This window comes from Cajanus cajan, chromosome 11, assembly GCF_000230855.2.
Source record: "Cajanus cajan strain Asha chromosome 11, NIPB_CcT2T_4, whole genome shotgun sequence".
NCBI classification, from domain to species: Eukaryota; Viridiplantae; Streptophyta; class Magnoliopsida; order Fabales; family Fabaceae; genus Cajanus; species Cajanus cajan.
Window position 1 is genome coordinate 24,285,789 of NC_138527.1, and position 15,152 is coordinate 24,300,940.

The following is a 15,152-nucleotide window of genomic DNA, read 5'->3' on the forward strand; positions in this document are numbered from 1 at the left end:
TTATGAACTCTATTGTGAAAAAGTCATATACAAAAACATCTTGGCTAATTTCATTTGCATTATTCTAAAGAGTTCATTAAGATCAAAAAGGTGTAATATCTACTCTTAAAATAGAGTTATTCTGTAATTCCAAATTGATCATTGGATCTGTAAAGGAGAAAGGGTTTTTCTCCTAGTTGGTTTTTGAATCTCAACACAAGAAAAAAGAGTTCCAAGGTGTTGGAGGATTCAAGTCTTGTAAGGTTTACAAGAATAGTGGAAATCTCAAGTGGGATACTTGAGGACTGGACGTAGGCAGGATTGGTCGAACTAGTATAAAATTGAGTTTGTAATTCTTTTATCCTTACACTTTTAATTACTTGTTATTAATTGTGATTGGGTAGTTTGCATCATCATTCATTCTTTACATATAAATTTATCTAAGGAATTGAATTTGTAAGAAAGTAATTCAGAAAAGTTTTATAAGAGGAAAATTTGGAAAACTTAATTCACCTCCCCTCTTAAGTTATATGAGGCTACTTGACTAACAATTGATAATGCATTTTTCATTGAAAGACTCAAACATAATCTACTTGGAATAAGTCAAATGTATGATAATGGATTTGATGTGTCCTTCAACAAGGATAAATATGGGTGAGAAGTATTCTCACTCCCTATTGTTGTTGTTGTTGTTGTTGTGTGGGTTGATCACCATTTTTAGGCTTAGATCAGGTACAAGAGAGGGAGCTTGATGGAGGCAAAGCTTAATGTTTCATTTATTATTTTGGGATCTTTCTCTAATAGTGTGACATCGGTATTAAAGAGTTTATTCATGTTTTCTTTAGTCTGACAGAGTTTATTAATTTTATGTTTTATTTGCCTTGTCAGAATTTTATATAACTTGACAATTGTTCCTTATCTTTGATTATTTTGAGAGTTTAATCACATTATAATTTTTTGAGTTTATTTTATGAAGATTTCGTGAACCCTTTTACTGAAATGACCAAGTTTAATTTTTTTTTATTAATATTGTTTTACTTTAAAAATTAATTATTTTAATTTGGGGTAGAAGGGTATCACAACATTAATATTTTAAATAATGTTAAAGACTCCGAACAAAGCACTCTAGGACAAAGGATATATGAAAGACATGTAAGAAGAGTTAGATTATTTCCAGAAAAATGATGTATGGAAACTTGATCCTATTCCATAAGAAAATTTTGTTATAGGAACTAAATAGGTCTTCAAGAACATGTTGGACCAAGTAGGTAAATGCTTGAGAAATAAAGCTAGACTTGTAGCTAAAGGTTACTCACAACAAAAGGTATTGATTTTAGTAAAAAATTTGCACATATAACTTGTAACCATTAGAATCATATTTTCATTTGCTACTTTTCGTACAATTTCATTGTATCAAATGGAAGTTAAGAGGGTTTTTCATAATGACATCATAAGTGAAGAAGATTTTGCATTCAATCCAAAAATATTTATTTTTATTTTTACTACACACACACGCACACACGAGCACACGCACAGATGCAGAAATGCGCACACACACACATACACACACACGAACAGACACACACACACGCAGAGACAGACAGACAGACACACACACACACACAAACAGACACAGACACAAACACAGACACGCACACACACAGACAGACACAGACACACACACACATAGACAGATAGACACAGACACAAACACAGCACACACACACACACATACACACACAAAAATTATTGGTAAACCCTAAACCTAAAAAATATAAGTTTACTTTAATGTTTTTTTACAAAAAAAAAAATATATTTTAAGATCATATAAGAAAAATTCTTATATAAAACAATTGGTTATGATGACATGTAGTTTCTCAAATAAAACACTTTGTCTATCTAAGATGAATATGTTAAATATATCATTTATTATGTTTGATAATCATATCATTTATGTCAATGTTATTCCTTAATAGATCAAAGAAATAAAAACTTCTTTGGTACACTAACTTCAATAAGGAACAAAGATTTGATTTTTATCAGAGAAAGGACAAATAAATATCTCGAAATGTATAAAGTCACATATAAATTCATTTCTAATTGACACATGATGATGGAGTGAGGCAAGTGAAGTGAAGATTAGACCTCCTTTTCCTTACTCTAAGACCATGATCTTCTCCTTCAGAATAAGTTCTGGATTTGATTTTCCAAATTTGAAGATGAGACACTTGATCCTAGGCTAAAGAAGGAAGCACTCTAGCAAGAAGAGCAAAGGATTGCTCACAAATCAAGCTTAGAAGCCCTCGGATTCCTAGAACCTAAGCAAGGATTTTCGATGAATTTTGGGAGAGAATTGGCTGAAGAAATGGTTCAGATTTCTCATATATTCAAAAGTGATTCAAATGAGGGAGAGAAACCCAATTTATAGGCCAAGGAAGCATCACAGATGGAGCCAATGCACATGCCTCCAATTGGCATCGAAAATTTGAATTTCAAATGGTATTTGAAATTCAAATTTATTTGCCGCTACATAAACACTCCCATATGCGGTCACCATTTGATTTAAGTTTTGTTTAGGGTTAATTTGATGTTGCCAAGTGCGGATCATGTGCAACCACCATTAGGCTATCACATGTGCACCAAATGCAACTCAAATTACTCTTAAATGTGACTTAATTTAGCTAACTTTGCCTAATTGGATTTTCTCTCTCAAAACATGATCTAATGGTCTAAATACAATGGCCCACCTATCACAAACAATAAGAAATAATAAAAGAAGTAAAATGAGTTCAATATTGGGTACCAAAACACCTAAGGCTCATTAAGCCTGAAAACAAGCCCAATAAACCTATGGCCTAAAAATCCTAATCCATGTGGTCTAAAATAAAAGACTAAAATATATGAAACCTATACTATTATAATCTATACACATAAAGGAAAATGGAGATCTCAGGGTGTGGCCCATGTGAGGAGCAACTTGGGCCTACCAAGCCCACTAGGCTCTAAGCTAGCCCAAATCTTCATGTCTAGTTCATTCCTCTTGGGTCCTTCAACGTGTCACCTCATGACCTCCTTGGCATGATTCGACCACATAAAAATTTCTCTTGTTTTCCACCTTAAAGGTGATAACTAGCCCCCTTGATTAGATAAGAAGTGAAAATTTGGTGACATACATTTAATGCACTAATTAACACCTTATTTTATAAGGAAAGAAGATGAAGAAAGACTAAGTAAGCCTATGAGTAAACATTCAAAGATCTGCAATGATCTTTATTAAGCACCTATATAATGAATCTTGAAGACTTAGAAAGAAGACAAAACAAATATTGTAAAAATTTATTTCATTCTTTCTATGTAAAAGCTCTTTACTTAATTGTTGTATCATGTCTTTTGAGCAAGGTGAAATAACTATTATTTCATTCTTTTGAGCCTAAAGAGACTTTATTGTAATGAATACTTGGTTGTTGAAGCCTAAAGATGCTTCCTTGTTTAAAGAATACTTGGGTGGTTACTTGAAGAGACAAGTTAAAGAATACTTAGGTTGAAGCATAAGTGATTCGTAAAAGAATACTTGGTAGTTGAAATGAATCAATATAAAAATACTTTGTGTCATTCATTCCTACTTATCTCTTCATTTGTATTCCTTAAATTTTAAGATATTACTTCACTATTTCAATAAAGTGTTGAATTTTTTTTATTGACACTATTGAATCTCACTTTTAATGTCTTTCTTTCCTCCACAATTATAGGATTTAAAGAATTTTTTTTCTTGAAAGATATATTAAAGGAATGTCTATAAAAACTTGTTGAAATTTACAAAGAAACAATCCAATTAATCATAAATGCACATCGGTAACATTTAAATGATAATGGAGGCATGCAAAGTATTGGTAACCACGATGTTTTTTTTATTGTCTCTTTTTAGCGTCAACGTCTATTGGTCAATGTAAATAACATCAACCATTTTTCTTTTTTCTTTTTTATTTTTTTATTTTTTACTTTTACATAACTTCCAATTTAACCTCAACTATGAAAAAACTAGTCAATGTTGTAGAATAACTTTGATTGATTTAGCCTCAACAAAAAAGCCAGTACAAAATTGTGACTAAAGTCATATTTAGTATTGATTTTCATTAGTTAACATTCACTTTTGACCAACACTTATATGCTTTTTCCTTGTAGGAAAGAATTTATACTTCTCTTGTGCCTAATTTTAATTAAGCCAATATGAATAAAATTCACAATAGACACTTGAAAAAGAATAAAATAAATCAAATATATTTATCGCATAAGTTAAACATCAACTTATAAACTTAAAATTTTTCATAACCTCTTTTATCTAACTTCTACACAAACACATAAACTTATAAGGTTGTGAGTTCAAAAAATAAATGTGACAACACATAATTTTTATAATAAAGGTTTGAAATCATGTTCTACATCACATGATTTGGCCAGCCACAACAGCATCCATTAATTGTGGATTGCAATGAAGAACCATATATAGTTGCAATCACAATTTGCATTATTTGTCATTAAAATTATATATTTCTTGTCCCATTATAAATTTTAAAGCCACATTAACTTCCAAGTTATCACATCACATTTTCAAACATTGTACATTGATTTAATACTTAGTGACAATGTATATATTATATTATTACATATACTTGTGTTTTATTTTCCATTTTAAGGAAAGTTGCATATGCACTTTATCATTCACCAATATCATTTTTGATCCTCATAACATCAAGGCATGTCTTCCCTTGTGGCTTGCGCGAGAAGTATATTTTGTAGTAATCTCCTGCCACAATTTGCTTGAATAATGCAGGTCTTTCTGTAGTAACAAGACTTGGTATTGGACCTATAACTTTATTTTGTTGAGGTCGATGAAAGGCAACAATGGAAATTCTCTCTTTTTCTGAGTTAACTATTGCTCGATGTTCAACACTTCGATAAACTCCATTAGTTATGATCTGTCAAACCATTTAAAAATGATAAAAAGAAACTTATTTTAAAAATATAATCTATTAAAGTCTATAATAAGTTTTTAGTCCTTTAATTATGATGTAAAAAAAAAATTATCTTTCAAAATTAAAATTATTATTTTTAATTCTTATAATTTTAAAAGTTCATTTTAATCTTGTTTCTCAAACGTTGATAATGAAACTGTCGAATAAAAGTCACTTAGTATTAAATTTGTCAAACAAAATTCACATATTCATACTTTTGTTGATTAAAATATTACATTAAAGTCAAATGATTTTATATAAATGACTCAATCAATCATTGTTATTTTATGAATAGTCTTGAGGGACTTAATCAACATATTTTAAAAATAAAAAGGACTAAAAAGATAACTTTTAAATTTGAGAGGTTAAAAAAAAAATTATTCTAAATTTAAAAAATTAAAAACATATTTAAACCTTTATTAAATTATGGTAATTCCATGAATGTCCTCTTAATCTTGGAACATTAGGTGTTTGATTTGAGGTGTTACTACAAAAAAATGTGCGATTTGTGGCGGTTACATTTTATGGCGGTTAAAAACCGCCACAAATGGTATTACCAGCGTCATTAATAACCGCCAGAAATCACTTTATGGCGGTTTTAGACCGCCATAAAATGTATGTTACTTATTTTACAGTTTCTGACGGTTTCACACCGCCACAAAATTGCATTTTTTTTTTATTTTTCTCACATTTTCTGACAGTTTAATGTCATTCTACATTATATCAATACATTTTTCTTATTTTAAAAAATAGATTAAAAATTATTTTAAAAGCATATTCATATTATAAATTGAGAAATAATAATCTATATATTTTAGGTATTTATCAAATTATTGTTTAAAATTATTACTAATTATATTAATAAATTAAAATTAATAATGACTATATTATATTATTATTTAATTTAAGTTACTCTTAAATAACAATTTTACTAATTTTGATATAAAACCAAAAAGATAAATTTATTTTAATGTCTACTAAAGATGAATTTTGATAATGAATCATGTTTCCATGGTTCACTTCGTCCTAAATGCTCAAAGCAACATTTGAAACTCAAAAGAATTGACTCATTACACATATTGAAGAAAAGAATGGTTAAAAAAGTGGCTCTTATTGTTGGTGCACCTTTGCAAGGCTGTGACAAAGAATAAGAGGAAAATCAGAAAGTTATTATTTAAGACTTCAAAATAACCAAGACCAAGTTTTGAAAAAATTACATTTAACTTGTTCTTTTTACATGATGCTGCCCACCATTTGCAACCAATGTTTTGGATCTGGAAAATTTTTGAAAAAACAAGCCAATGTTGTCACACATCATGTTTCCTACAACTCCATGAGTTGCTATGAGCAAACCGAGTAAGGAAACCAAGAAGAATTTGTCCATGTTTTGCCCCTATTGGCTGTAGTATTCAGAAAGAGTTTGCTTTTGAGTTCACTCTCTTCCGAATTGGTTTTCTTCAATTTCGTCTCTTACTCTTGCAAGTTTGTTTTCTCTTCTTTTTGATATTTGCTATTATTGTTAGTGAAATTGTGAAATTTTCAAAAGGGACGCAGTTTGCCTCCATTTTTATCTTTTCCCCAAGGTACCCTTCGTGCTTACCGTTACTCGCCGGATTTCGTTTTAAAAATGTTTTTTTAAAGTTTAATTTTAATAAATAAATTACTGAACGTTCTGGCGGTTTAAAACTGCCATAAAGTGCCAACACTTGTAACGATTACATTCCTGTGGTTTAAAACCGCCAGAAAGTGTCAATAATTTGTACAATTAGTAACATTTTTTGGCGGTTTATGGAAACCGCAAAAAAACAAACTGCCAGTAATTACCTATTTTTTTTGTAGTGTTAATTTAACCTTGGTCACATGGTATATATATTCAATACTGTTCAAACCCGATATAATGTGAAAGCTTATGCACAATTAAATTTATTATTGAATTCATACTGTGTGGTTAACTTTTATTTTTATTCATAATCACAAAATCACTTGAATATGTAAAATGATAATAATAAAAAATTTGTTAAAGATTTTAGATCAATTACCTCTAAAGTGTCTCCAAGGACAATGGAAAAAGCATTAGATATGGGTTTAATAGGTATCCACTTTCCATCTTTTTTTACTTGGAGGCCTTCTATTTCATTGGCTTGAAGAAGGATGGCAATGCCACCACCATCAGAATGAGAATCCAATCCAATAACATTTTCTGGTTGGGGACATGGAGGATAGTAATTCCACCTCATTGTTTGAAGTGAATTTTCAAATAACTCTTGCACTTCATTTCGTTTAATCTTTAGAGCTATTGTCATATACTCAATGATTGTGATGCAAAGTTTTTCCATTTCTAAAGAATAATTCTCCAAGTTAATCCTGCATTTGAAACAATTTGTTAGAGTTGTCTACATAATCGCTCAACATATAGTAGACAAACAAATACTAAGATAATGGGAACAACCTTAAGGGATGAGGAAAACTATTAAACAAGCGAGGATTCCTTTTGTTAAGTGGAAGAGTGTAAATGAAGAATGGATCTACCCAATCCAACTTTTGTTCATCAAACACATGATGACCAACAAAGCCCTCCAAATCTTCCGGTGTTAACCAAAAAGGTTTCTTCTCTTCTATTGGAAGATTGAAGAACTCTTGAACACTTATCTTCATATTTTCCACCGAGAAATAGTTGACTCCATGATTAATCAACTGTAATTATTTTGAAGTTAGTAATCATATTTATGAAACTAGGAAAATTAATTTTATGTCCTTTCATTCATGAGCCTTTTCAATTATTATATATATATATATATATATATATATAGAAATGTCTTGAATAGTAAGACCATATTCAAATTTTATATTACATGGTGTGTTATTATAAGGAACAACTATGGAAAACTAGATATCAATGCATTAGTCGCAAAATTCAATTAATGATAGAAATTTCTTTTTCATCGCTAATTTTACAAACACAAATTTTAGTGACGAGTTTTTTAAATTACATACAAAATGTATCTTCGGTGATTTGAATTTTTCTTGTAGTGAAATTTTATCTTAAAAATGCATTATGAATCAAATGATAAAATGATCCATCTAAAAGCATTTAACTAATTTACTATGTTTAGTTATGAATCAACTTATGTGATGGAAGGACTTAAAAATCTTATGGGATTATATCGCAATCATATGATCATTCATTTTTCAGGATATTTATGAGAGAGATAATATTCATATAAAAACTCATAAAATATTATATACAATAATATTTATTATTGAATTTCATACTTTTCTTTCTCTCTTCCATAATTGTGTTGTATAAATTGTATGAAAATATTGATTAGATATGATAATAAATCTTACTTGATTTGATAATTATATTATTAAATTTTATTTATAAACAAATGAGTTAATCTTGAACAAAAAAATTGAATTTAATAAATAAATGAATTGAACTTAAATTATATATATAATCTAATTTGTTTAAGTTGCATATATTTCAACTTGTTTATATAATTAATCCTTTTTTAAAATTAAACTTAAATACATTTTTAGTTTCTTTATAAAAGATAAATTTAATTTTAATCTCTTTTAAAATTAATATTTTTAATATCTCTACTCAAATTTTGTTAGTAAATATGTCAAGCTAAACTAACATATTACTAAATTTGTCACAAAAGTTCACTTATTAACGTTATTATTAGTAAAATTATCATATTAGGCTTAATCGATATTGTACAATTGACCTATAATCTATTATTATTATTTTTTGTGATGTTGTTGGTGGTCCCAAGATACTAAAATATGTTTAGTCTTTAATTATAAGAAGTAAAAAAATCTATTTTAAATTTAAAGAATTAAAAATATACTTAAGTTTTTAAATATATAAGATTCAAAAAATTTAATTTTTGATTCATGTGATTCTATCTATCACATTAAGTTCAAATTTAAAAAACAATCCATATCAAATTCGAATTAAGTTTTGAAATTAACCATTGAGTTGAATTATGATTGATTCAACCAAACTCATCTTTGGTCATATAATGATGATATTGCCCCTTATATGACTATGGATGTAACTTTGGCAGAAGTTTTAACTATTGAAGAAAAAATATAGTTAAGACGGAGTATTAATTCAAACCTGGAAGAAACCCCATTCCTTACATGCATGGTCTAGCTTCTCGAGCTCATCTACATCTCCAGACACCAATTTACTGAGGTCGATGATTGGGACTTGTGGTAAAGAAGTTGTGTCAGTTTGAGTGTCTAGATTTGGACGAAGATATTGCTCTGGAACTTTGGTGATTGGTTCCTTTGCCAACTCTTGGAGAGTAGGCACCGATAAATTTAAAGAGGCTCCAAACTTTGACATTGTCTTCACCTATTCAATCCTCTTGCTCGGTTTATTTGATTGGACCTACTACGTGCATTCGGGTTATAAAGGTTTCCCTACCATATTTTAATTACATTTTCATTCCCAATAACTCAAATAAATACTATAAATAATGTGTCAATATATTATTAAATAACAACGTTTCTTTTTCATATATATATATATCCTGATTCCTGATAGTACTTACTCAACAAAATTATATATTTTTTATTTTTTTTTCCTAAGAGATTGTATTAAAAGATGTTCACAGAAGAGAGTATGATTTGTTTTTATAAGTGAAAATCACATGAAATTTACTGAATAATAAAGAGTAAGCAATAAAATAAATTACTAACATTGTTCATATTAAAATTAGATAATTAGTAGAAGAACATATATAATTCTAAAAGTTAGTGAACACTTAGAACCAAGGCTAGCAAAATGATTGGTTAGTCTGGCAAGCTTGACTATTCATGGAAACATCTTCATATAAGCAAACAAAATTAACATGGCTCCACAAATTTTGGCAGAAAATGCCCTCTTGGAAAATTGAAATTCCCAAAAACTTGTACATCTAGACAGGGATATTAACCAACAACTCTAGCTAGGAACCATTAAATCCTACATGAGTTAATATTAATTATGAAGGTCATAAATGACTCTCAAAACTAGCATTATACATTGAGATACCAGCAAATTAATCCATTATAGCTGCAGAATCAAAGGCCATACAAAGTGATAGAAGTATAAAAGAATTACAAATAATTTATTTTCAAATCACAATAAATGGTAGTAGTAATTTATTGTAATTTGTTAGAAAGCTAACAGGTTTCATTGGGAAACACATGCCATGTGATATTATTCATGTATAAATCCAACATTAAATATCTATACACCGAATGGAATTTAACAACCAAAGCATAGAAACTTTAGTGAATGATGCAATAGTAGTTGATCAGCACAACCAAATAGAAGTTTCAAGAGGCCAAAACCAATATGTATCAAAATCCATATACAATAGCACCATGCAAAATTCTTCAAATTGGACATCCGAAGTTAAAGTCAAAGGTGTCATGTATCCACCTACAGCAGAAAAAAAAAAGGTACAAGGTGAGATTCTTCTTACCTTCCTTCTCTACAAAAGCTAAAGATAGTTTCAAAGGTGATTTAAGACGGCACTATGTAAGAGAACTAATGAAAGGCTCGAATGATTGGTGTTTATGTATAAAGGGGAACAAGGAGATTGATTGAATATTTGAATGAAAGACTTGAGTGTGGCACCCTGTTAAATCATATTTTATTTTAAGTTATAAAAATTACTACTATTATTTTTGTATAAATTAAATTGCATTAATTATTTTTATTATGAATATGTTAATATCTTTAAATTCAAATGAAATATTATTATGGATAAAAAAAATGAAATCTTATTTTAATTATTTTGTTATAATAAATTTTGTCACCTTTAAAATATTATTATAATTACACAGTTATTTTTAAATATAAATCAAATTAAAGTTTATTTTTTATATTAATTTAATTCATTGAAAGAATATGATAAAGAAAGTGATTCAAGTTTATATAATAATTGCATATGAAAAATATATTCCTATATACTTGCAAAGATTAAAATTAATGTTTTCAACTAAGCTATTTTGTTTTGCTATATTTGAACATAAGGAGATTAGTTACTTATAAAATTGTATAGTTATTGAAGATCTATTGCACATAAATCATGAAGTCCAATTCATTAAATTAAAATTCTGGTCCCTCTGAAAAAATAATTAAAAATGTACTGTAATAATTTATAAATAAAGTCTTATATTTGTGTCTCGTAAATAAAGTCTTATCATTTAATATTCTCACCGAATCATCAATCATCATGACATGCATATTATAATTTAATATTCTCACCGAATCATCAATCATCATGACATGCATATTATAATTTAATATTCTCATCTTAAATATCAAGGCCTGGTTTCCCTTGTAGCACACATGAAAATGATGTTTTGTAGTAATCTCGTCCGACAAATCTTTTGAACAATGCAGCCCATTCGGCAGTAATAAGGATTGGTGTTGAACTATACAGTAACTAATTTGTCCATTAATTTTCAGCCTATGAATTCTCTCTTTCTTCGAATTAATCATTGCCAGATGTTCAATGTTTCGATGAATTCAATATATATCTGCCAAATGAAGGTAAAAAAAAATCTTAAAAGTAAAAGAAAAAAAAAGTATTAATCGTATGTGTTTCAAATTAAATCCTATTTGGGCCATGTTTCGAGGTTTAAACTATGTTCAAATAAAAGAATATTATTCTTACACATATAGAAACCAATATTTTCAAAATGAATCAAACGAACTGGTTGAATTGAAAAACCATGAACGGGTCAACCGGTTCAAATAAACTATATAGAACCGGCTAGAAACAAACTAATAAAAATTAGTAGCTATATATTAAAAAAGATTAAGTGAATTTTTCTTTTAAATAATTAGGGCCTATTTACCTCTATTGTTATACACAAGGCAGGATTCGAACCCCTGATTGCTTAAGGGTGGATCAACCCCTACCGCTGAACCACACACTTGAGATTCTTCTATTGTTATTTCCTATTTCATTATTTCTTATACAAATATATAAAAGTAAAAACAAGAAGAAGAAAAATACATACCCATAATAATTAATTTCTATTCTCCCTCTAGGTATTTTTCTTATCACTAATCCTTGTTTGAACCACCTGTTTCTATTATAAAGGATTTTTTTTTTGAAATTTTTTACGGTGTTAATGTGGGCAAATTGATCATTGCATTGCAACCTTCAAGGATTCAAAGGTGTCTTAGGTAGTGGAAAACCATTATAATTAGGGGTTTTCAAATTGATAAATTAAATTAAACTAGAAAAAAAATTAAACTGAACCATTTAAATTGAATTAAACTAAAATAAATTTAAATTGAATTAAACTAAAATAAATATTAATTAAACTGAACTAAACTATTATCTAGTTTAGTGGACTATAGTTCTAGGAGTTTGAACTAAACTATAATATCAACTAAATTAAATTATTATTAACTATAAACTAAATTGAACTACATTAAAAAATAAATAAATTTAAAATCAACATTTTTAAATTGAGCTACCAAATCATTGTTATTAATTATGAATTAAATTTAAAATAGTTTGAAATGTAAAACAATTATAACATTAATAAAAGTCCAGATAATAGATCTTTCATTCAGATTTTTTGAAAACCAATCAAATCTTAGTCTTTGAAATTTCTTCTAGAGAATTTCCTTTCATCATGTCAGTTACAATCTTGCATGTACAGTTCAAGGCTTCTTGATATTAAAATAGTTTGTAACCTAAAAAAAGTTATCACATTAATATGCAATATAGATTTAACTTGCTAAATAAACAGAGTACTATGAAATTTTCATTGTATAGATATTAAATATTTGTGCAATGAAATCATTCACCTAATTAATGTTAATTATCAAGATTAATAGCGGTCAATGAAGTCCCTTCTTGTGGAGACAATATCTCTATAAAAAAAAAAAAAAAGATAAACATATTTCATAATTTTGACAAGTTATTGTAAAAACATAATAAAAATATGTAGAACATTCATATTAACTTACCATGCTCTAATTTCTCAAGCTCTTCAAAGTCCTCATTAGTAAATACCAAAAAAGATTATCCTTTCAACCAATCTTGCGTGCAAACTAGTGCTTCCACCATTCTAGGAGTAAGAGAACTTCAATAAGGATCAAGAACCCTTCCTCTAGTACTAAATGAAGATTTTGATGCTACTGTAGAAACGGGAATGGCTAACACTTCTCAAGCTATACTTCCAAGGATTCGAAATGTAGTTGAGTTTACTTTCCACCAATTTAAAATATCAAATTCAACTGACTTGATGAAAAGCTCACAATCTTCTTTTAGATACTTGTCCAGCTTAGATTTTGCATCAAATCTACGCCCAGTTGTTTCTAAATAAAAACTCATACTATGGATATCATCATCATCATCATCCAATTGTACTACTTGGTGATTACTTTGAGAACCCTCCTCAATACCTTGGTACTGCTCATAAAGTGATCTTAAACTAGACGACAATTTTAACTTTAATTCATTTGCCTGATCATCATCAAATAAATAATCAATGAAATGGTTAACATATTCCAATTTACACCTAGGATCAAGGACAACAACAATAAATAACAAAATGTTAATTCCATTAGGTCTTCCCCAATATTTCAAGATGTTTACAAAATGTTAAACCCTATCCCTAAATATTTGTCATATTTAATTCTCATTCAAGTAGCCATTGACCTTATGAAAATATCATTATTCTCTTGACACTTGCGAATCTTCCTTCCAATTGCAAATACTTCCTTCATATGTATATTACTAGTGACATGATAAGAACCAAAAATACATATCGTTGCATCATAAAACATCTTCAAGAAAGGCAAGAGCAAACGAGCATCATCCCAATCAAATTCTAATGGTACACCTTTCCCTTTATGTAGATCCTCAACATATTTATTATCTTGCATTTCAAGTAAGTCAAATGTTTTTTTATACTTGAGAACTGCCTCCAAATTTAAGTAAGTTGAATTCCACCTAGTTTCAACATCTAGACAAACAAGGTCTTTATAGGTAATTTTTTCTTGTTCAGCACAAGCCTTGAATCTAGCCAATCTAGATGCTGAGGATCTAATGTACTTGACTGCACCACGAATTCTTAAAATGGAGTAATCTACCTCTTTAAGGCCATCCTTCACAATTAAACACAAAATATGCGCACAACAACGCATATGAATATACTCCCCCTTCAAAAGTACACTATGCCAAGACATCAACCTCTTTTTCAAGTATTGAATCCCAAGGTCATTAGATGAAGCATTGTCCATAGTTAAACTAAAAACACGATTCAACCCCCATTCATTCAAGCATATCTCAACATTTTTTGCCATAATCTCTCCTGAATGTCCCATGATTTGGCGGAAGTTCAAAATTTTCTTTTGCAACTTCTAATTATAATCAACAAAGTGTGCAATCAAACTCATATAAGTCAAGTTCTGGATTGATGTCCATGTGTCTGTTGTAAGACAAACTTTCCCATAATGCATAGAAAGAAATTTCTTCAAACTTTCTCTCCCCTCATTAAAGAGTATAAAAATATGACGAGTTAATGTAGAGCATGATGGGACGCTAAATCGTGGTTGCAATACACCTAAAAACTTGATAAATGATTCATTCTCCACAAATCGAAATGGCAACTCAACAACCACAAACATCTTCACAAAGCTCCTTTTAGCATATTTCTTGGTCAAATTTAAAATAACTTGGTGAAGAGCGAACACCACCATTCACTTGCCCTTCTACAGTTTGTGATGAAGAAGAATTTGATCTTTGCCTTTTAAGTCTTTTATTTGGACCTCCGTCACATCTCATTAAATGTGTCTTCATAGCACTAGTTCTAGTCAAGTACTTAATTAAGATACCACAATAACTGCAAGTTGCCTTATGGTCTTCATCAAGATTTTTAGTGAAATGTTCCCATACCAATGATCGAGTATGCCTTAATGATGTGCTCGAATGAAGTGGTAATGTAGCATTAGTGGTAGAGGCATCTAGTTCCATCTCTGGCAAAGAAGGTTCCATTTAAATTTTTTCTCCCTTACAATTGTCACACCAATAAATAAATAAATAAGAACTTTTAATTTTCATAATAAAATCAAATATAAAAAGGTCATTTTACTTGAAATACTTGATTTATACTAAAAAATTTACCTTA

At 28.9% G+C, this 15,152-nt stretch overlaps 2 protein-coding genes across 2 annotated transcripts; both read right to left on the reverse strand.

Annotated features, from left to right (window-relative positions):
• Window positions 1-3,967: 3,967 nt before the first annotated feature.
• Window positions 3,968-10,909, reverse strand: LOC109789905 (protein SRG1). The gene is made up of 4 exons (XM_020348955.3): window positions 9,118-10,909; window positions 7,441-7,685; window positions 7,031-7,355; window positions 3,968-4,955 (listed from the first exon to the last, which is right to left on the reverse strand). The coding sequence occupies exons 1-4, from the start codon at window positions 9,346-9,348 to the stop codon at window positions 4,695-4,697; spliced, it is 1,062 nt and encodes a 353-aa protein (XP_020204544.1). The 5' UTR covers window positions 9,349-10,909; the 3' UTR covers window positions 3,968-4,694.
• Window positions 10,910-13,186: 2,277 nt separating this feature from the next.
• On the reverse strand, window positions 13,187-14,349 carry LOC145953459 (zinc finger BED domain-containing protein RICESLEEPER 2-like). Its single transcript, XM_083067418.1, has 2 exons — window positions 13,682-14,349; window positions 13,187-13,541 (listed from the first exon to the last, which is right to left on the reverse strand). Exons 1-2 carry the CDS (start codon window positions 14,347-14,349, stop codon window positions 13,187-13,189), a joined length of 1,023 nt encoding a protein of 340 aa, XP_082923544.1.
• Between the last annotated feature and the right edge of the window lie 803 nt (window positions 14,350-15,152).